The sequence below is a fragment of the Chanos chanos genome, chromosome 5, assembly GCF_902362185.1.
Source record: "Chanos chanos chromosome 5, fChaCha1.1, whole genome shotgun sequence".
Classification (NCBI taxonomy): Eukaryota; Metazoa; Chordata; class Actinopteri; order Gonorynchiformes; family Chanidae; genus Chanos; species Chanos chanos.
In genome coordinates this window covers 31741644-31765196 of record NC_044499.1, presented here as the reverse complement: position 1 = coordinate 31765196, position 23553 = coordinate 31741644, and the positions used below count along the sequence as shown (strand labels likewise).

The 23553-nt window shown below is 43.1% G+C and overlaps 1 protein-coding gene across 1 annotated transcript; it reads right to left on the bottom strand.

Annotated features, from left to right (window-relative positions):
- Positions 1 to 7332: 7332 nt before the first annotated feature.
- Positions 7333 to 22904, bottom strand: zranb1a (zinc finger, RAN-binding domain containing 1a). The gene is made up of 10 exons (XM_030775263.1): positions 22657 to 22904; positions 20389 to 21266; positions 15744 to 15931; positions 13456 to 13609; positions 11961 to 12032; positions 11311 to 11509; positions 10811 to 10931; positions 10051 to 10180; positions 9072 to 9301; positions 7333 to 8695 (listed from the first exon to the last, which is right to left on the bottom strand). The coding sequence occupies exons 2-10, from the start codon at positions 21215 to 21217 to the stop codon at positions 8477 to 8479; spliced, it is 2142 nt and encodes a 713-aa protein (XP_030631123.1). The 5' UTR covers positions 21218 to 21266; positions 22657 to 22904; the 3' UTR covers positions 7333 to 8476.
- Positions 22905 to 23553: the final 649 nt, after the last annotated feature.

Here is a 23553-nt window from a genome sequence, read left to right as displayed (position 1 = left end):
CACTATACACACACACACACATGCATACACACTCTCTCACACACACACACACACACACACGCACACATACATACAGACACACAAACAGGGAGCTGTCGTCATGGCAACATGCAACCCAGCAACCAAGCTACCAACCACCCACCTACTGGGACCAAGAGACAGTAAACGTACTCTGGCTGCAGATCAGCAGCAGGGACCGTAACCCGTTCCACGGAAAAATTTGTACTCTATCAGTTTTTTTTTTGTTTGTTTGTTTGTTTTTTTTAATTTGAATCTCTGTCTCGTTGGTTCAGTACTTTTTCTTTTTGTTCTCTTTTTATTTTTTTGTGGTTGTTTTTGATTTGTTGGGAAACTGGCTGTTTGCTTGGACATTTCCAGCATTAGCACCACAGAGTCACACTGGCAAGGAGGGGGAGAGCCAACCTTACCCCCACCACCTCACTTGTCATTGGATGACCTGCTTCCTTGCGTACCAGTGGAAGAGCATTGAGAAAGTACGACAACGTGTGCATTCTGGACCACGCCGTCTTAGACCCCACCCCTTTTTCCACTGAGCCTCGACCCTTTCTCCTCTGTCAGTTTGAAGTGTTGTTGAAGTCTGTTTTTAGGTTCTGCAGAGAATTTTTTTTTCCTTTTTTTTCTTCAGTGTGAAAGAAATTAACTAAAAAAGTGGTTATTAAAGTATATATATATTTATCAAACATCAAAAAGAAAAGGAATTAAAAAAAAAAAGTGATTGCCCACCAGCAGAGGTGATCTTCAGAGTGGACTTTAACCCTTTCCTGGCAACACTCTGGTCTCTAGGCATGGCGGTCACTTTTAGATGGATCATATGCATGGACATTCACACTCATCTTTTAGCCATGGGGTGTCACTATACAGTTAACCTGAGCGTGTCTTACTGGCTAAATGTTGACCAAATAAACAAACTCCCTGTCCATAACTGGAGAGCCATGAACTCTTCACTGATCCATCCACTGATATGTCAAATGACTCTAGCGCCAGCTGATGTTGGACTGTTTCACTGATGAACACAAGGGCTGTAAATCCAAAAGTACAGCAGCAGTGCTACTGAAGAAGGACAGTTTATAAAATGCTTTCCACTTGACATGTAGCTTTTAAAAGCTCTAAGGTTTGTCCAGATGCTACATTCAGTGACTCAGTTTACACATGGGTTGTTTAATCTGAGATGGTTTTTCCCCCCTCCACAAGCTGAACTGGTAGTCTGGTTGGGACAGCTCAAGCTACTTTCAGTTGGGGGACATTTTGTGTGGTGATTGCTGTTACCGGAGAACCGGGAGACAACTTTTTTTGGTTTGCTATTCGTCTCAAGTTTTCATCACAAAGACATTTTGTGGACCTGTTCACTAACTGCGCCAATCAGACAGACAAAGTGACTTTTCTCACGGGAAAACTCGCAGTACAACTTTTATCTTTGTAATCGAGAGGACATTTTCTCAACAAAGGCAAATGGACATTTACAAAGGACTCTTTTGCTCCATATATGGATAAAGAGGCGGATTGTTAGTTTTTCCTACACTTTGATTGGCTGTGCCCACTTCAGTGGGATGTCCCAGCTAGATGAACAGGAAAGGGTTAAAGCTAACTTCATTCCACAATGACTCAGGAAAACACTTTTTTGCAAATTTTTCTTTTTTTCCCCAGTTTTTTTTGTGTGAGGAAAAAAAATGTGCTAACTAAATGAATTGGGATAGTCTGCATATTCTCCCCCTAACCCCCAGCCCACCTTCCTCTCTTGTTCCATTGTGGTATTTTTATATGACAGACACATCCGATGTTTTTTGGTGTTAAAAAAAAAAAGAAAGAAACGTTTTACAGTCCTGTTAGATTTGTATTGCCTAGATCAGTGTTCTATAACCATAGTCCAATGTGATCCTTTCTCTTTCCTCACTATCTCTATCTCCCCCCCCCCTTTCCTTTACTCCCTCTCTTATTTTCTTTGTTCTGTTGAAGGCCAGGTTCTTTGGGGCATCCTGTACTCTGTAAGAGCAATAGTAAAAACTCCTACTTAGTGCCCAACACTAGAGAAAGATGAGGCAGCCAGCAGTATGTTTTGATTTTAGTGTGAGTATTTGTATTTGTTTCTTGTACAAGGTGAACATTTAGCATTCAGTGCAGTTGAAATAAAAGATACCGTTCTGAGATCCTATTCTGTGTGTTTGCATGTGTCTCCATTTAGCTTATATTTAGATGATATATTTAGATGAGTTTTTTTGTAAATTTAATTATTGATACGGTTATTAAAGCAATTGCCATGTCTTTTTCATAGTGCAATTTACCATATTTCAGTATGTGCACTTCTCTTTTAAAGGGCCATTAAGTTAATTTGAGTATATATTCAAAAACACAAAGGCCGATGAAAAGGCTGTAACCATGACGATCAATGTAGTGTTCTCACTGAGCCACGGGGGGGAAGTATATGTTCCTATTTTTCCTTTCAACTCACTGGTGTAATTCATACACAGTTCATATCTTTTCAAATAATTCCCTCACATAAACAGCAATGCAGTCACATAGTTGCATGATAATCGTTCTTTGTTGACTAATTATTTTAAATGGTAATATTTAAATGGCCCCTATTACTCTGTATATGACAGAGTGACTGCAGAACCAGGGACTGTAGATGTCATGTTTTGGTGCCCCACCTATAGGACAGCAGTTGATCAGCTGATTTAAGTGTTTGGTTCTAGTTTCATAAAGCACCAGCTTCATAAAGAAACCTAAGTAGTGATTTCCACATTTTTTTTTACCACACATCAGCAGTTATCATCTGACTCTAGGCACTCTGATGAGAGGGGAAGCTGTGAAAACACTGGATGGGTGGGTCTGAGTTATTACACTGCTAGAGTATGAACAGGCCGTACATGGGAGACTACCAGAGTTGACTGAGCAATCATTCTGATTGGCTTATCCTGGGTTTAAACCCTGGAGCATGAGAGGGAGCAAACAGTGGGAGGAACACCTGAGTTATTCTCAGCAAACCTGAGCATTGCATTAGCACCCATGGTAGGCTCCATAGCTTCTCCTGTCGGTATTAAGGCGGGGAGTTTGACTGAGGCCTGATAATAAAGAAAAAAGGTTTTCAGTTTCTGAATGGATAAATTCTGTGAACACAAGCACACTTACTATTAACAGAGCTTACCTGCAGGGTTCATTTCTCTCCGTTACATTTCAGTCAACATTTCGAGTGAAAGATGCTTTGAAGCTTAACGTATGTTGTGTCTTATGACAGAAGTCAGAGAATATTGTGACTGTACCTGGCAGAACAAATATACTGCGAAATCTGTTCTGGAATGTTCCAAGTAAGCAAACAGTTCAGATGTTTGCACCTTGTTTTCTGTTCTGCATTGCAATAGAGATTCTCAGTATGCCCGTAACTAAGAGATAGATAGATGAACATTGTGTTCTCTGTGTGACCGTGAGCTGTACATCACCACAGAACAATGAGCATACTCCACATGTTTACCTTGTTCGTTAAGTAGATTTTTAAAACTAAGCCACTTGTTAGCGTTTATTACCATATGGAAAAGTTGCTTTATTGTTATATTTTTGTAATGTTATGTAGCAGATCAGGAGCAAAAACACGTGTATTTGGCTAATAAATGCAGAGTACCAACTATTCAAAAGTCGCTCAGAGGTATTCTTGAAAATAGCAATTACGTGTTGGACAATTTTAATACTTGTGTGCCTCAAACGAATAATAAAAACAGGAATATTTGAGATGCTTGAACACAAGGAACATGCAATGTTCTAAAGTACTTTAAAGATAAGCACATTATTACCAAAAATAACACTAGCTGAAATATACACAGCCTGAAACGACATGCTATAAATGGATTCATTCCGCTCTCTCCGCCTGCTACATTTTCTGGTGAAATCTGACCGTCCTGGATGTGCGCAGCACGTTCGCTGTTGTGACACTGTCACTATCCGCGACACCTGACTTCTATAAAATAAGCTATACAAGTGGCAGGTTATTTGCCTTTGGAAAACTAAGTGGCTCTGTGACAAAGAAAAGTTTTGTTCTCCCCGTGGTGGGGCGTGGTATACATCATGTTCTGTCTCCATATCTAGTTACTAAGCAACCAGTGCACAATGTTGCCAATTTTGTGACTTTGTCACTAGTTCCAGCGACTTTTTAACCCCCGCCCCCTGCCGCGATTTTTTAATTAGTTATATCGACTAGTGACAAATATAGCTATTCTCCAAAGTTGCCATAGCGATTTTTAGTTTATTCGACAAGATGCGGCAGCCGAAATACGAAGGAGAGACAGAGGGGAACAACAGAGAAGCACATAATGCAATAGGCACACTTATAGAACATGGAGAGACATCAATGCAGCGGGAAAGCAGGCAATCTATTCTAGGGCACTTGCTAGCAAAGTACAAGTGAAATTAGCCCGCTAGTCTTATATACTGAGAAAGTGTACAATCATTAAATATTGGAATTCCGGTATACGACAGAAATTCGCTCCGTTGGTCCACGTCTTAAAACGCTAGGAGAGAGTTCAGCTCAAACTGTCAGCCCCCCCCCGGTTTAATTTATATAATCCAATATAAAACCCAGAAACTGACTGGTTCCTTGTTATTTCCAAAAATTTTTTCAATCGTCTTCAGTTAAAACATAATAATGAAAAAATTAGACCATACAACTACTACTACTTATTATTATTACTATTATTATAGCGTCGCTAAAGTAACAACAGTAAATACAGTAATAGCGAGAGAATGCTAGAGTAAGTAGATTGTCCCTTTAGCGCAGTTTGCTCACTCCGCCTTCACAAAAGCTGAGTGAAACAGAACACTTTATTTTCTCTCAGCTCTGCTGTCACAACACCTGCACTGCCTCTCTGATGACTATTGAAGTTCCCTGATATTTGGTGCTGCCTGTTTCTGTTGGGGACCTGTCTCCCTACAGCAGGTCTGCTGACATTAGTTGAGCACTGCTCCCAGAGATCCATGCCTAGGACAAGTAAGTCCTTGATGTCAGTTAGCCAATACTCATGCTCCAAACACAGGCCTCCGATGGTCACCTGTAGCTGGCACTAGCTGTGCTGATTGCCCCGTCATTGTCTGCGGGCTTGCGGTTGTCTTCAGCCTTCAGGTTGTGGTTGTTTGGTCCCTGGAATCACCCCTACAGGAACAATAGAGATGATGGACCAAGAGTGAGATAAAGCTCTGTCGTTGGTTCTCTCCACCAGGAAGGCGATCTGGAAGCAGGGAAGTGGGGTGAGGCCATGAATTAGTAGTGGGCTGCACCCCCCTCTTGGTGCCAACCGCTTGGCATTGCATGCTGGCTCTGCTACATGTGGCTCTTGACATTGGTGGGCCATGTATTCCATCACCAGCAATTCAGCTGGTCTTTGCGTGGGGCAGTGTTGGTGGTTCTGCAGGGTTCATCCTGCAACTTCCCACAGTGCAGCAGCAGCTGTGGCCCACAGTCTGGATGCTCAAGATGGTCTCTGTTCATTCTGCTTTGGCAGAGTCTTCACTGGTGTCATCTGTTAGCTGAACCTTCATGTAGATCTTTGGCCCACTTCTCACACCCGTTTAATGTGTGTTGCTATGATGAAAGTGATAAAGGAGGAGTATTGTTTTTTTTTTTTTAGTGTAGTTAACTAACACACTGCCTTTACAAACGTTGTTTTAAAATAGAACACTTTATATAGGGAACACTTGAAACGTCACACAACACAGGGGGTACTCATTACTAGGACAGTAAACACAACAACAGTAGAATGCAAAACTATTCAGAGACAGTTAGGAACAGGCCTGCTTTCCATTGCGCCACTACATAATAATAATAATAATAATAATAATAATAATAATAATTATTATTATTATTATTAGCCTCTGAAAATGCGACTTAGCAGGGCAGAGTGATCTGTCGTCATCGCGCAATTTAGCGGTTTCAAGAGACTTTTCCAACAGCCAATACTGACTTTCCTGGGAAATAGTTGGCGGCACAGTCAGGGCAAGCTTGCTGTCCTCGAACCAAGAACGCTATGAATTTTAGTTGCAGGGGTAAATGGTCTTAACGTCATTTTTGGGTACATGAAGCAGTCTTGCTAATGTGCGTATAGCTTTGCATTTATTGTTACTGCTATTATTGTCCTACTCTACTATTATTATTCTTATTATATCCATGATCTTCCATTTTTGTTCAAGACACTGCATATTCTTCACTCACAACTTTTGGAAGCAAATAATATAGTGCATTCCAGTACATGTGAATGTATTCGGATAATTAGATAGCCTAGTTATCTCAAAACAAGTGATATTTTGAAAAATCCAGTAATTGTCGTACCTAAACGTGGTCAACAATGAATATTTACTCCTGGTCAACTCTAAATCGTTACCTTTTCATAGCAAAACGTGATATTTATTTGCAGCGGATTGACATGAATCAAGCGGCCGTTTTCTGTACACTTGTGAAGTTGTCTAGGTAATTTATCCATATTGTCGAAGTAAATAACCGAGTTCTGCTCGCCACTTATTTATTAGCCTTCTAGTTCCCTTAATGCAACGTGATCACAGGCGCTGGACAATTGATAATAGAATTACTCAATATGATCCACAGAATAAAAAGCATTAAAAACGTCTGTTTTGTTCTTTACGGAACGTTGAAATTCTCTGCGGCATTTCTTCCATGTTGTATTGCAATGTGCGTTGCTGACAAAACGAAAATTGTCTTCACTCCTTTGTTTACATTAAATATTAATAACTTCGCAGATATCACATGCGGAAGATTAACATATGAGCCTGAGGCCATAGTCGGTTTTGATGTGTGAAAATTCTCTAAGGGCGAGTTCTGAACGTTGGCTTTGGTGACGCTCTTGAGTCGCAGAGGATGAAGGGTTTCAGAGATGCGCGTGTTGATCAGATAACCTGATGAATGTTCATCTAGCTTGAACAAGACTGTCTCACCGTAACTCATGTTGGTTTGTTGTTAACCAAACAGGAAATTTGATGCTTTAAAACTGAGCATGCAGCACAGGAAAATGATGGCTGTTCTGCAATTACACTCTTAATTATAGTTACTGCATTAATATTTGACCTAATATAGTTAATGTACTTAGGCAGTGACCATAATAAAGTTAAAAAAGTGCATATGTTCTTTTCATCACAATATTCCCACTCCATTTATATTGTGATTTATGACATTTCATGTATGGCCTTCACCCTAAACTGAAAAAAAAAAAAAAAAGATGAACATATGCCAACTTAAGCAACAGCCTCTTCACGCAAGAGTGAAAAAGATGGCACACGAAAGAGAAACAAGCTTAGAAGTGTTTCTAATTTAATGTTAATGCACACTTTGTAGAAGCTGTGTGTGTTTGGTGTCTCTTCCCTTCCCCCAAACAGAAGCACCTAAAAGTTGTAACATCCAAATATGAGGTACTAAATCACACATTTAAAAAAATGTCAGTAAACTTTAACAGATTCATTTCTCACCGCAAGAGTATGTATTTCTGTGCAACGTAAAAGTCCATCAAGAATTAACAAAACCACAGAGAGAAAAGAGAAAAAACAAAAGAGAGAGACAAAAAGAGAGACAAATACCTGCAAAAATTAAGTAAAATTGCTTGCTCCTCCTTTCCTAGTTCTCCTAAACAAATAAATATTTTCAGACTTTAAAAAAAAAAAAGAAAAAGAAAAATTATGTTTTGTGGGGGGTGACAGCGGACAAAAGATGAGCCTTAGCTTAGAAGAACACCACACTCAAGAGACAACCGTCCTTCCATTACTTTCTTTACAAGGTGGTCACATCACTGTAGAGAATCTCTCAACAGTGTGTGTAGTTGTCTTTGTACTGAAATACAACTGAGATACACTTATCTCTGATGACAGGGAACTTTGTTAAAACGGAGATATTGGATTTCGCTCCCAACTAAATCAGGTGAATGAGATTTTTCTTCTCTTCTTTTAATCTCTGAGAAAGCAAAACGATACTCCTGGAAGAAAAACGTCACTGGAAAACAATGTGCTTTTTCTTGAAGTGCCCATAATAAACATCTATAAACTTTTCATTGATGCTGGTATTTTTTTCTTAACTATTATATAACTTTAAAGAACCACATGCATTATTACACTGATCAATACAGATTTATATATTTGGGGAGAGAAAAAAAAACAAACAAACCAAAAAACAAAAACATTTTTCACTTTTCTTATACACTACCATATCCTCAAACTAGAATCCTTTAATGAAGAGGCTGACAGTTCTCTGGTCTGCTGTTTTGGGTTGTGGTCAGTGTTGGTCGCACCTTCAAAAAGAAAAAAAACAAAAACAAAACACCAGTTTCCCCCTCAGTATGTGTGTGTGTGTGTGTGTGTGTGAAATGGTTGTGGGCCCTTTTCTCCCTGCCGTGAGGACGTGTCTGGGAGTGGTGAAAGAGGGTTATCAGTCAATGCGTGCGCGCTTTTTTTTTTGTATGTGTGTGTCCCTCGGCTGTCACTCATCTTCGTCGTCCTCGTCTTCCTCGCCGTCGGAGAGCGTGGCACAGGGTCGGATTTGGCGGTAGCCATCCAGCCACTTCTCCACCATCTGAGTGACGAGGGGGTGGTTCCGACGCCGAGAGCTCTTCTGTAGTGCCACCAACATGCCCCCATCTGTCACACAGCAGTCCAACCACTCACGCAACAGCTTCTCCTGCTGCTCCTCATTCCCCATCTGAAACACACACACACACACACACACAGACTGTCTTTATCATGTGTTACCTGCAGTCCAACTGCTCATCATTAATAACACATATATGTTACACAAACACTCTCCTTACCATGTGTTACAAGTACCACACTCAAACAGCAGTTCAACTATTCATCATATATACAGTACACACAAAGAAACATACAAACTCTCTCAGTCTGAGATCATATATACCACACACAACTGTCCAAGTCATTATACATATACAGTATACATTATTTTCAGTCAAATGCCCTCAGTCATGTTCACTTGGGCCTTCAGATATTGTGTTTGTGAGAGTGTGTGTGTGTGTGTGAGTGAGAGAGTGTCTTTGTATGTGTGTATGTATGTGTCTCACCTCCTGGGCGGAGAGGAAGTGAATGTGTAGCAGCTTCCTCTCGCTGTCCACTAGTGGCAGGAAGGTGATGGTGACATCATCATCCGTGTTGAGGTTGGCGCCAGCGCCACGATTGTCGTAGCCATCGTTTTCCATGGCAACCAAGGCGGAAAAATGACCCCTTGTGTAACCAAGGGCAATAGGGCTTTTCCAGCAAAAGCTTTGTTCCCATAGCAATGGCAGATAAACACCTAAGAGGTAAAGTATAAACAAAAATGAGTCTGGAATGTCAATGCAATCATCCATATATAAAATTCCAAATGATCTGTCAACTGATTATGCTGGGTAAGGAACACTGGAACACCAGCCAAATTCAACACAAATGAATGCAGTGTGAACAGTGGAAAAAAATGGTGTCCTCTGTTTCTCTAACACAACATTGCATTAGTTATAGAAGAAAACCAGTCAGATCAATTCATTCTCTAACTGCTGAAAGCAAATGTTGTAGCTGACCAAGTAAATTCTGTTCCATTTCTCTAGTAACACAATCTGTTGTTCACTCAGTCCTGAGGAAGGCAGTCTAGTGTGTGTGTGTGTGTGTGTGTGTGTGTGTGTGTGTGTGTGTGTGTGTGTGTGTGTGTGCGTGTGCGTGTACGTGTGTACAATTAGAAGCACGACTGGGTGCAGAACAACTCTGCGTTCCTGCCAGCAGCAAGCTCTGTGCTATTTCACTTTCCACAACACACATCACACAAAATCTCTCTTTCCCCTCTAAACGCTAACAAGCACATGTGGTGTCTTTTGCTCACACAAGTACGCATACAGTAACTCTAGAGTTAGTAGGTTTCCAGTGCTCTGTGTATAGATATGCCAGCTCCAGATGCACAACGGCTAGAGGGACACTGGAAGAGCATGGCTCTGAGTGAACCACACACACACACACAGTTCTGATATGTAAACACAGTTGGAAGGTGAGTGGTGAGATGGGACACTAACTGACCTTGAAAGCGAGTGTAACCTAGGGTTTCTCCACGAAAACTCTTGTAATACTTCACCCCATAGACAATGATGGGCCGACGGAGGATGTGTGCAAGAACGAAAATGTGCGTCTGCTCCAGGCTGGCCCCTGGCTGTAGAGAGGGAGGGAGAGAGAGAGAGAGAGAGAGGGAGAGAGGGAGAGAGAGAGAGAGAGAGAGGGAGAGAGGGAGAGAGGGAGAGAGAGAGGGACAGAGGGAGAGAGAGAGAGGGAGGGAGGGAGGGAGAGAGAGGGAGGGAGAGGGAGAGCAAGCAAAGAGGCCAACATCATTATAAACTAAAATCTTTATTTTAAATGATATCTTTTATTATATTTTTCTTACACTCCTTTAACAAATAACTTAGCAATTCCTGTTAGACTTGTTTCATCAGAAGAAGTATGTGAAGCATAAGTACTTGAACTCAAGTGTAGAAAAGCAAAGCCAAGACAAAGAGGCTTTGTGGAATTTTCATTCATTTGAATGCACTAAGCCTCCAGGTCAAGTCTGAGCTCATAGTACCTAAAAGCTGACATTTTCAGCCAAGAGCATTTGAATCAAATGGCCATGAATCTGTGAAGATGTATGAACTTTGTGTGTGTGTGTGTGTGTGTGTGTGTGTGTGAGAGAGAATGTGAGTGTGTGTGTGTTGTGTGTGTGTGTGTGTGAGAGTGAGAGTGTGTGTGTGTGTGTGTGTGTGTCTGTGTGTGTGAGACTGTGTGTGTGAGAGCATATGTGTGTGTGTACCTGGCTGGCGAGGGAGAGGATGAAGGCCCAGTCCTCCTGCCATTGCTCCTCTCTCAGTGAGAAGTGAAGGCCAAAACTCTGTGAGTACCACGACTCCCACTCTTTCCAACGTGTGTAGAACCTGCAGCCAGGAAACACGACACATACACTACTGACATATGGCTGTAAAACAAGATCACTGACGCGATGCAGCAAGTTTGTCTGTTTCCTGTATTTTCGACTCTCTTATGCATGAGTGCTCGTGAGAGAATGTGTGAATGAATCCATGTGTGTGCGTGTGTGTGTTTTTCTGACCAATCAGAGACCAGTGTGAGTGTGTATGTGAGTTAGTCCTGCATGCTGCCCTGTGTAGCAAAGTTCATTGTATTCACACATGTGTATGTATGACTGCATGCATGTGTGTGTTTGTGTGCGTGTGTGTGTTTGTGTATTATTCTCAGCAGAAGGAGAGGTCATGTGGGATGTCATTGTGAATGTATGCGTGTGTGTATTTCTCTCACCAGTGGGAGCAGTCGTGCAGGCTGTCGTGTAGGGTTTTACGCAGTATTGAGTCTTTGTCATAAATTCCCCATGTGGCCTGGAGAACAGAGTCTAGGAGGCAGTCTCCTGCTGTCCTGTTCCACAGAGCGTATAGTCGGCTGTCCAGACGCGTGCCCAGCTCCAGTGACCAGTTTATCACCGGAGACTCTTCCTCTAGCTCTGAACAGGCCACAGAAATAAACAAGGTCCTCAATGAGGTCCTAATTCTCTCTACCACTTTCTCTCTCTCTCTCTCTGGAATTCTTTTTCTCTCTAGCTTCCATTTTTTCCCCTCCCTCTCCGTGTGACACATTTCTGTGACCCCATTACTGAAACAAATCACAAGACACTCACATATCCACACTATCGAGCGCACACCCGCACATGCGCACAGGCACAGTCTCTCTCTCACACACACACACAGGAAAGTGGCTCTGTGCGTTTCATTTGGTGAGTGGAAGATTAGAAAGTGAATGTTTTAAAACAGAGCTACAGAATAAGAACTACGAGTTACCACCAACAGACACAGCATTAGGAATCACACCACAATTCTAATGCAAATATACATCGCTTTGTTTAAGATTTGTTTCTGTGCATTTCCATGTCAGAACAGATTCCCTTCCTGTGTTACCTTTCTGTACATCTCGGTCCAAAACTTCATCAAACAGTTTTTCTTGGACTGCAGGAGGCAAGTCTTCAATATCTGTCAGGACAGATAAACAAACACATGTTTAAAATTTAAATCAAGCAAATAAACAGTTCAAACTAAATGACAACTAAAATAACAGTATGGAAAGTTTCAGCGCTGGAACTGACAGTTATTTATTCACAGTGTCCTCTAACTTCTACAGCTAAGATTTGTAGTACTGACACAGAATCCAACAGTAAAGCAAACTGGCCCTACCACTCAGGATCACTGCGCGCACGCGCACACACACACACACACACACACACACACACACACACACACAGGCCTTTTCTAAATGGCCCTCTGTGATAAAATGTGCAATAAAATGTGTTCTGGGCTCGCCAAACAGTATATACACACACACAAACACACACTGCATGCATGCATGCACACACTGTATGCATGTGCACGCACACTCACACGCACACACTGGTGGCCGTCCTCTGGTTCAATAGTGAATACATTGACTTTGTCTGAGAGATTTTCTGTATGGCCTGGAGCCAAGCGCTGCCTGCACAGGAATACTTTACATAACACAAAACATATTCACATCTGCCAAGGAATGCTGCTACAGCTTTCCTCTGCGGGCTGCTCTGGGCGGTGGGCTCGCAGAATCAAATGAAGGAGTGTGCTCTGAAATCTTTTAGAACGTACAACAGACCCTTCAAACAAGATTTGCTTTTACAGCAAAATCACTGCAAACCTGAGCTAATACCATATTCTTTTTCTCCCCTTTACACTTTTAAAATACCCATATGCTCATGCTATTACACTCTTGGGGACAAAACTACAGACTGAAGCAACTGGGCAGAGTGATTTACTATATGTTCCAAAGAGGGCAAGCTGCCATTTACTTTAATGGCTCTACTATTTCCTGTCATGTAATCAGAGTGAAATGTAAGCACGTCCAATGTTGGTTTGTTTCAGCAGGCAATGCTATATGGATTTCATAACCATTTGACTCAGACAATCACTGTCACTACAACACAATCAAACACTTAAATCTGGACACAAAAACTATGGGATTTTTTTTGCCAAAACATTTTAAAGTGTCAAATATAATTTTACCATAATACAGATATGTAGACATATGACAGAAGCAAGTCTATTTGAATGAATATATGTGGAATTGAGCAAACAATTGTATGTGTGTGTGTGTGTGTGTGTGTCTATGTCCCAGAGAAAACATTTGTGAATGTGTGTGTTTGTATAATTAAATCTGATGTGTGTGTGTGTGTGAGTGCGTGTGTGTGTGTGTGCGTGTGTTTGTATAATTAAATCTGATGTCTGTGTGTGTGTGCGTGTGTGTGTGTGTGTGTGCGTGCGTGTGCGTGCGTGTGCGTGTGCGTGTTTGTATAATTAAATCTGATGTCTGTGTGTGTGTGCGTGTGTGTGTGTGCGTGTGCGTGTGTGTGTGTGTGCGTGCGTGTGTTCAGACCTGCTGGTAGGGTGAAAGTGACGAGGTCAGTGAGGAAGTAACAGGCAAAGTCTCCCTTGCGTTGGCGCAGGGACGCAGTGATTTCTCTTCGGATCTGCTCTGTCAACTCTGGACACACCATGGCAGGAATACACTTTACCGCCTGCTGGGAGACCTGGCATGCGTACACACACACACACACACACACACACACACACACATTAACCATTTTATATAACATTCCCCAAATCAGTAGAGTCCAGCTGCTGTGAGCTACAGAAGCAGAGGGGAAGATGAGATGACGTAAGTGAGGCACAAACTGGCCAGCCCGGTGCCAGATGCCAGGTCACACTAAGATTTACACTCTACTACAGTCAGAGAAAATCCAACCAGCATCTCTAATCCCACATCATTCCTAACTCATAATCTGAGGGTATGTAAATGTGGAGAATGAGGTGATGTTAGATTCTGTCCAACATAAAATAATCTATTCATAAACTTGACGTAACGCGCTGCTGTTCGCCTTCATTAGGATTTAGTGGGCACAGAGTGTCGTAGAAGAGAAATTGTCATAAAGCAGCTTTACTGGTTCCCAGGGACCTGCGACCATCAGTGGACTGCCTGAGGCAAAAATCAGTGTAGGGAAAAATGGCTCAGGGCTATTCTAAGTAAAGAGGAAGCCCTCTGAGTAAAGCAAATCTTATACTGAGAGTCTCTCTCTTTGTCTGTCTGTCTGTCTCTCTCTCCCTCTCTGCCTCTGTATTTCTTTCTCTTTGTCTGTCCGTCTGTCTGTCTCTCTCTCTCTCCTTCCCTCTCTCTCTGTCTCTCTCTCTCAGGCTGAGAGTGCGTGTGTGTCATCGCAGGGCCTTTCCGTGCCTGTCCTGGTGAGTGTGCACGTCATGTCATTCACTGGCATTAGCTCATCACCACGGAGACAGGCACTGCCCAATCGCAGCGTACCATCTGGGTAATCCTCGGCCTAATCTCTCATAGTGAGTACCACTCTATAAATGTTGACCTTGCTCCTTACCTTAACACTCACAGTAATCCACACTACAGGAGGCTTTCAAACCCCCAGCGAACATAGGCAAGGACAGGCACACGTTTGCCCACTGGGCTACTAGTAGCCATACAAATGGTGAAGTATTACTAGACTAAATATTACATAGCGTTAGTGCCCTTTTTGGTCTGTAATTTTATTTCACAGATCCTTTAAAAAAGAGTGGTAGTGACTGTCATTACTTTAGGTAATGTCTAACTACCAACAGTGTGAGAAGCAGTCTTGTCAAGGCAGTATATCCAAACGAGACAGGAAAAAAATACCGCAATCCAAAGAGCTATAGAGTAACAGCGTTCTTTGAGACTATACATACTGTCTCTTCAGTGTGGAATGGCACTCCATACCTCAGGTGTCAAACTCAAGGCCTTCAGGCCCAGTACAGTCTGCTGCCTTCTTTCATACAACCCACCTGAACTCACCAGAAATAAGATACTGGTACAGCCCATAGTAGTCCGCATGACTAAGATTTATATATTAGAACAGTCCTGGTAATACAATCATTGACTCCAACTCTCAAAATGCAACACCAGTCTATCAGGCGTGTACACACAGACTACAGCACTGAAACGCAGTCTTTTTCCTTTTCTTTCTTTTTTTTTCATTTTCATGCTCAATAAACCAAAAGGGAAAAAAAGAAAAGTTGATGGAAAGGGAAGTCAATTTCAAGAGAGGTGGGAGATTGAGTATCTCTTTGCTCTTAGTGGAGAGGCTGGTGTGTCTTTGTAAAGAAGCTACATCAGTGATGAAAGAGCAGAAATGATGCTGTCGATAATACACAAAACACAGGCCAAATATGCCAACCTGCCTCACAAACAAAAACAACATAAAGTTTGAGAACTGAAGAACGACCTTTGCACACATCAGAGATTTACTGTAGGGAAAGCACAGAAAGCAGCATCTGTCTTCATTGTTTCAGAAGACACAGCCAAGACATTCAGGTCTATTCACATTCTGTATTAATCAGTATAATAAATTGTTTAATAACTGTATATCCGTTACCCCTTCTTTTTCCATAAAAATGGTGTACATTCCTCTCTCAGGGCCTAGATTACTGATGCAACCTGTGCCAGAGGTGAGACTGTTTTATAAGTAAAGAAATGAATAAATAGCCTTACAGTTTACAGTCCTCTGAGGACACGCATAAATTCCAGTGTGGCCAGAGCTGAAACTGACACCCCTGCTCTATGCTCTACACTCAAACATACATACACACACACACACACACACACACACACACACACACTCTTACCTCAGTGAGTAGGATGGCCAGCATGTCCTGTCTCTGGAAGCGTATGGCCAGGTGAACGAGCGTGAAGCCATCATCAAACGCCGATGGTCGGTTCAGCAGGCGAACCTCGTCGGCAGTGAGTTGCCGGGCGATGTCACCACCCGATGACTTGTAGGCCTCTACGGCCGCCAGGTCACCCTCGACGACACCTGGAGGAAAAGACAGGTGTACAGTCACAGTTATGTGGAACGACCAGATTCTCACAGAGGCAAATGACACGCAGACGACCAGATTCTCACAGAGGCAAATGACACGCAGACGACCAGATTCTCACAGAGGCAAATGACACGCAGACAACCAGATTCTCACAGAGGCAAATGGCACGTGAACAACCAGATTGTCACAGAGGCTAATGGCACGTGAACAACCAGATTCTCACAGAGGCAAATGACACGCAGACGACCAGATTCTCACAGAGGCAAATGATACGCGGACGACCAGATTCTCACAGAGGCAAATGGCACATAAACAAGATTCTCACAGAGGCAAATGACACGCGGACGGCCAGATTCTCACAGAGGCAAATGACACGCGGACGACCAGATTCTCACAGAGGCAAATGACACATGAATGACTGGGTTCTCACAGAGGCCAATGACAAGTGAATGACCAGATTCTCACAGAGGCAAATGACACGTGAACACACAGCAAACAGAGAGATTGTTTGACACCTGCAGCCCATACAGAGCAAGCGATACGTTAATGTTTATTTACAGTACACCGTGACAGTTATCACACCATCAGCATTCTCAGCAGAAATCAAGTGCTGCCAAGTTTGTTTTCAGAAACCATCAAGGCTATGCTGATATGAGGGTGATTGGATGTGATAATGATATTTTACAGACAGCAAATGATTCAGTGCAGTCACTGACAGACATGTCTTTCTAAGTTGCACGGCAATTCTGTCTTCTTCTGCTGTAAAAACATCACGTTTTGTGATGTTACAATTACTCACAAACTGGAATGATCAGAGATTAATACTGGAATCATTATTCAGTGTTGACCACATGCACTTTCCTTAAACATTCTTGCACTGTCCTGACTGATTCAGTTTCCCTTCAACAACAGCTCTGTAACTTTCCATGCAAGAAATCAAACACAATACCCATTTGATCTGTGTACTGTAGGAAGTGGTGGCATTTTCCCTTCTGCCGGACAAAAAAAACAAAACAAAAAAAAACACTCTTTCACTTTTTGTTACTTCCAAACATCAAACGCTCGACTTGTTCTGAGGGGAAGGCGAGGATTTGTTACAATGGAGGGATGGATCCTATAAACACTATTGCTACCCTGCTGTTCACTACCTCTCCTACATCCACGAATTGTACGTCTGAATGTTCCGGAAGTTATTTCTGACCGCTCTTCTGCATGTCGTCAGGCCTGCTCCATAGCTATTGATCTCTGAAGTGGTCTACAAGTCATTCATGAAAGAGTAACTAATGGTGCATGAATGCTCTCAGTCCAGTATGATCCAGCTGAGTATCAGAGGCCAAGGTACCTACATTCTAATGCCTGATGCATGAACGAGCCATTTAGAGACTCAGTATCACCTTCAGTATCATGTAATGACGCTGTTCTCCTATTAAATTAGTAAGATACAAACCGTCCTCCAGACAGTTATGAAACCCAAGTCCTCTGTTCACAAAAAAACAGCCCTCTCTCTCATCTCTCTCATGCTGCAAACTGGCAAATGTAACTTGGCATCTGACAGTCCCCAGGAATGAGCAGCAAACTGTAGCAAAGAGCCTACAGCTAAAGGTAGGAGATCTGCTGCTTTGTGCCGCAGAGCATAAAGCTGAATCAGAAACAGAGCCTTCCCTGTGAAAACCCCACTAAACTACATGTCAGATGAATTCACGCTTGGGCTGCTGCCAAGGAAACGTTCTGCTCTAGAATGAACGGCGGAGCGAAACTCGCTGCCTGTCATCAAACTCATTAAACAACGCGCGGTTCCCTCAACAGCCCGAGCGTAAATGGCAATTCATCTACAGATACAGAACGAGGAACAATCTGCAAGTCATTAAGAGCCATTGTGAGTGACTCTGCATGTGCAGTCTGCTGTCTACTGTTCTAAATCAAGCAAAGAGAGACTTCCTACTAAAGAAAGCATGCTAATGTACAGTATATCCTATACTTCTATAGACCCCTGTATGTACCTATAGAGAAATAACACTGGCTCTTTGTAACCACAATGAAAGGGAAAGCACATGTGGCTTAAACAGTTCAAGAAGCGCCCAAGATGAACTGAACTGACTTAAGCCTCGGTCTTAGAGGAAGGTATCAAAGCTGCAGAACTCGTGACAGGCATGTTGCTGGTGTGTGGTATAGATGTCCTGCCTGTTACATGACGATCATACTTCAGTTATGACCTTACACAGCTGCCATCTTCCCACTGCTAATGCTGTGTAGTAATGTAAGCCCGCTCCTGCTTTCATGTGACACGACTGCAAGGGAACGCAGGTTTAGTGCTATTAGCACGGACACATCAGCTAATTTTAACATGCACTCCCAGTCTGAGAACAGCCCAGGTCGTACAGTCATGTGGTTACAATGACAGAGGTTGATTTGGTGACCAAACAGAAGGTGTTTTTTTTTCCGCTTTGTGTGCGTGTGTGTGTGTGTGTGCGTGTGTGTGCTGGCAGTGTAAAAATAGAGCAATGCTCTCATTGATGTTTTGGCTCAAGATCTGAACATGAATGATTTTTTTTTTGGCTGCGTGGTTCTTTTCACTGTTTACTCACCTTCTGTTAGGAAGTTAAAGCATTATTCTTTAACCCTAGCAAACATTCAATCATTGACTGTTAAAACAACTGGACACCCTACCCTTCTGAAAGAGACTGGCTGAGTCTGTAGCGACTCACGTGCTTAAGTTAAGCCTTCTACAGGCAGTCAGCTTCAGCCACTTGCCCTGACCAATCCACAACACCGAAAATACTGACAAGTCTTACAAGACAGCTGCCCAGCAGTTTGGCTGCTGCGCTCACATTGTGAAAAACATTTTTGCTGGGAGGCCTGGCCAAACGCAGGGCCAGAGAGACACCCCACGTGCAGAATAGGGAACATGCAACCATGGCAGGAAGGGAAGCAAAGAGGAGTGGAGCAAAAGTCGCTGTGGACGGGCGGGCTTGTGTGTTTAGAAGTTCATGTTTATTTCCGTGGCGGTGGGAGGGGGGGGAGTGGGGAGAGTGTGTGTGTGTTTGGGGGGGGAGGGGGGCATGTCAAGGCTATATTTACACAGCAGAATGCCTGTTTCAGCACAGGAGCCACGCTGTTTACACTCTCTGTACACTGCAACCAGCACCACAGCCCAGATGCCCTCAATACAGACTTCACTCTGTGTGTGTGTGTGTGTGTGTATGAGAGAGAGAGAGAGAGAGAGAGAGAGAGAGAATGCGCTGTCAGGGGGACAGATACACCATTCATCAACACCGTGTCAGCTACTCCTCAACCCAGAGAGCACAAACAAGTTGAGGAAAGAGGGGTTTTTACAGCACGAGTGCTGCTGGAGATTGTGTCTTTTGTGAGAGTTGTGTCACAAAATGTGCCGTATCAGAAATATGACACCATTTAGTGCTAACAAAAACATGATGATCATTTTCTGTTTGGACACTTTACAGACAAGCCCCCCCCCCCAATCTTACGTTCATTTTTAAGTTTGACCAAACAAATGTCACAAGAGCCTGTTAAGAAAGCATCTCCAATATCTTGCCTGATCCGTGTACCAACTAAAACACAGGGGCTTTGTTCAATTGTTTAGGACTGCTGTAGCCCATCTGTGCACAATCATGTTTCTGTTGTCACACTGTCATAGCAAATACATGACAACAGTAAACTCAGGCTTCAGAGGCCTGTGACTGCACAAGTTATTCAGGCAGTACAAAGAAGCACTGGAGAAAAACACCTAACAGGCTTTCAGAGTGTGCGTGTGTGTGCGCGTGTGTGTTTGTTTGCATTTCATAAAATGGATACAAAAAGTGATCCCCGCAAAACCATGAAAAACTTGACATTCAAAAGCAAAATTCCCTTCGGCTACTGACAGTATTACATAAAGAAATCTCTTTCCAGAATTAAGTAAAAGGAATACGTGCTGAGCAGCAGTTGCATTCAAAAGCAAATGAAATGAAATGTACATTTATTTATTTAGCCTACTCCTATTCGGAAAAAAGACAATGAAACAGCCACACATGTGCATCACAGGCTAGCATCACTCTGTACGACATCATGAGATGCAATTAGCATCAGCTTTACAATGCCTCTGTTGTTATAAGGGGAAATGTAGCTGTAAGTTTTTTCTCTCGCGCGCGCACAAGCTCTCTCTCTCACACACACACAAAGAGCACTATAGCTCAATGTCAGACAGTCAGTCTCTCAGGTACACTGACATTGGCTAATCCTACACAAAGCACATAATTAACTAAGGCTCTGACAGTGACAGTGGCTATACCAAAAATTGCTTTTTGGAAATCAGTGTGTCCTAGCTACCAAACAGGGGAAAAAGAACAACTGCTAATGTGCCAGGGAAGGAAAACCTTTCTGAACCAACTTACAGCATAACTTTACTTTGTGATACACCGATGATGTAACGTGACTGAATTGACCAACTCACCAACACACGCGTTGAGGAACAGCCAGTCCGTCTTCCTCATGCGATTCTTAATCTGCTTCAGCTTCTTGAAGTCCACCTCCTGCTCCTCTTTGCTTCCGACGGCTCCGGCCGCCACCTCGATCCTCTGAAAGTCCTGGATCTGCAACTCAGAATCCCGCTTGGAGGTGGACGGAGAACGTCTCTGTCCCCCGCTGCAGGTTCCCCTCCAGCGTGCTGGGTCCTGCTCGGTTATGACTGGAGATGGAGCTTCGGGTTCCGACAGCTGGATGGCCTCGGGGACGTTGGGCCTGGGATGGTCACAAACCACGCACCGCCGCGTTTTGGGCCAGTTCTCATAGGTGCATGCGGCACACGTCCAGCGCTGGGTTCTGGTGTTGAGCCGGTTGCGGTCGTTGTACTCCTCGCATGGGTCCACAGGAGGAGGCGCGGGCCTGCAGCCCGAGCCAGAGGTCTGGGGGGATTCCGTAGGACTTCGGGCGTGCTGTCGCTGGCACAGGCACTGAGTGCAGCGAATAGCGCGGGGCCAGTTCAGGTAGGTGCACATATGGCACGACCACTTGCTGCTGGGTTCGGCGGGGAGCACCGGGCGGACACGGGGTCGAGCGCTGGAGTCGGGGCAGATAAGGAGGCTACTGCCCCCACTGTCGCCCCGCGGGGAGTCCCATTCGCGGCCCTGATCCACGTCCAAGCCGGGCCCGATCTTAAAGGGCTCTTCTGTGATGATGGCTCCGCTAGGCCTCTGGGCACGACACATAGTGCATTTGATGGCGGACGGCCAGTTTTCATAGGTGCAGTACTCGCAAGCCCACTTCACGCCCAGCTCCGTCATTGTGGAACGCGTCAGCTCCCGGGCAGAGATCAGGCAGGCAGGGAAGCTGCTGCAAAACAAAAACGAAAATACGCAAACAAAGATGCATCAAAATACCCAAAGAAAGTGAATGGACCTTGTGTTAAAAGATGAAATTCTCATTCTGCTGGTAGTTTCATGTGAACTAGTTTTTACAAAACAACTCTTAAAGAAAATCTAAAAATGTCAACACAGAATGTAGCTTTAAGAGGAGGCAAACTCCAAATCTTGGCTAGTATAATGTTTAATAATATCCAAACCCCACAAAATAAAATCCATACCTGTCCAATTCCTAAGCCAAGCACATACAGTTCCCTGGCCTGTTTTTGGCGCTCTCTGAAACACTTAATATGTAGCTCAGTTTTGAATAGAAGCCAAATATCACTCTGACCCCTATGCTTACTCCAGTGTCTGTGTGCATGTGTGTGTGTTTCAGCAAACACAGCTGAGCCTGCAAGGAAAGTGCCAAGACCGAAACTCTATGCATTAGTTCTGTAGCTGTAAAGCTGACACCGGAAAGCTAACTCTGCGTGCGTACAGCAACTGTAACTCCGTAACTTGCAACCCGAGGGCCAATAGCTTCAGGTTTCTTGAGTAAACATTAAACTTTGATCGAGATTTGGACACACTATAACTTCCTCTCTTGTACTTGACATAGAGGACTAACCCCTTGCCTTCTGACTGCAATTTTGAAAGAACGTTCTGCGCATTAGTCTGTCTGGTGTTTACTATCGACGGTTCCTTTACACGTTATCTGAAAGAGAACTATTCGGCTAATTAGATAAGATTTGCCTCTATTCTGCAACCCTGTTTCGTCAGTTCGTCGAAAACATCACGGAACTTGAAGGCTCAAAACGGGAGTGCTGCTTTTATCAGCTGAGCCCGTATGTCGAGAGAACGAGAACACATGTATCTCGGAGAACTTCAGTAGAATCTCATTCATCGTCAGTTACCTTACGACTCTGCCGAAAATAACATAAACTGTCAAGTTCTTCATTAAGGGTGGAAACTAGCGGTCAGCTGCACTGTTCCAGTTTAAAGAGCAAAACAAACATTCAACAAGCCATTAAGCTCGCTGTGGGATCAGAGAGCTGGGTTTACTGGGCTATTTAAAAGCCCCCACAAAATAAGCACTGTCTTGATCGAAAGGAACGAACCCATGTCACTGAATAATTTACAAATAAGATAATACTACGACAATGTTAACTTACACTGACCTGCAACACTCAGCTAAAGGTGGAAGGCTAACTTAGCTTACGTTAGCTGCAACATCCCTGCAACAAGCTAGCTTTGTTTGGGGCTACACTATTCGACCGTGTTTAAGGCCTTGAAGATTTACATAACCAGTTGTTTCATGTTTATTTAGCCTTTCCTTGCAAATGTAATACAAAACACAGATGAAATTGTCGAAAAAGTCTTACCTTTTCCTGTGCTACTGCTCTGGTGCGCTACCACAACAAACCCTTTCCTAGTAGCCCCGTCCCTCCTAGTCCTCTTCTGCTCTATCCTTTCCCGTTTTGGTAATTTTTTTAGAAATCCTCAACACATTACATTTTCCTTATTCGATAGCAAGCAGGATGTTTGGGTTAGGATCCTTGTCGTACAACATGCCCAATCCCCTTTTGACGTTTAATCCATTTCAATCCCAGATTTCCATAGTGTTATTTCGTCTGTGTCTTTAATGGCGGCCACTTGGAGATACGGAAAGCCAAAATAAACCCTCAGCAGAGGGGTGGCCAGGCGCTGTAACGTCACCACACATATGACTAAAAATGCCAAAGGTGATTGGACAGTTTCGTTAACATGTGCTGCTAGTATGGCATTTGCCAGTGCAATAAATGAAAGACCTAATGGAAAAAACAAACAAACAAAAAACAATATCATCAAATCTATTAATGAGCTAAACTACCAAATAAACAGACATATTAAAAGATCAGCGTGAGAGTGAAAAAACGAGCAAGAGGGAAAGCAGAACTGAACATGTCAGTGATTCGGTGATAATAAAATTGATCATCGATATTTGTTTATTAATTCACTCAGTACATCATTAAGATTTCTACCACCGACGTACAAGATGTTCTGTGTATATTTTAAATACGTTTATACTTATTTTTATATTTATACTCTCTCCGTGCGCATATCCGGTCAATAAAAGTTGGCTATCGTAAAAGCCATTTGTCATGGTGACTTTGGAATCGTCTCTTGCATCGTATTGCACAACGTACCTGTAATAGATTCCAAGATCAATATGACATACTGTACAAGCGCTGAAGTGGCTACACGAAGTTGCACACTCCCTCGTTAATACGTCATTAAAA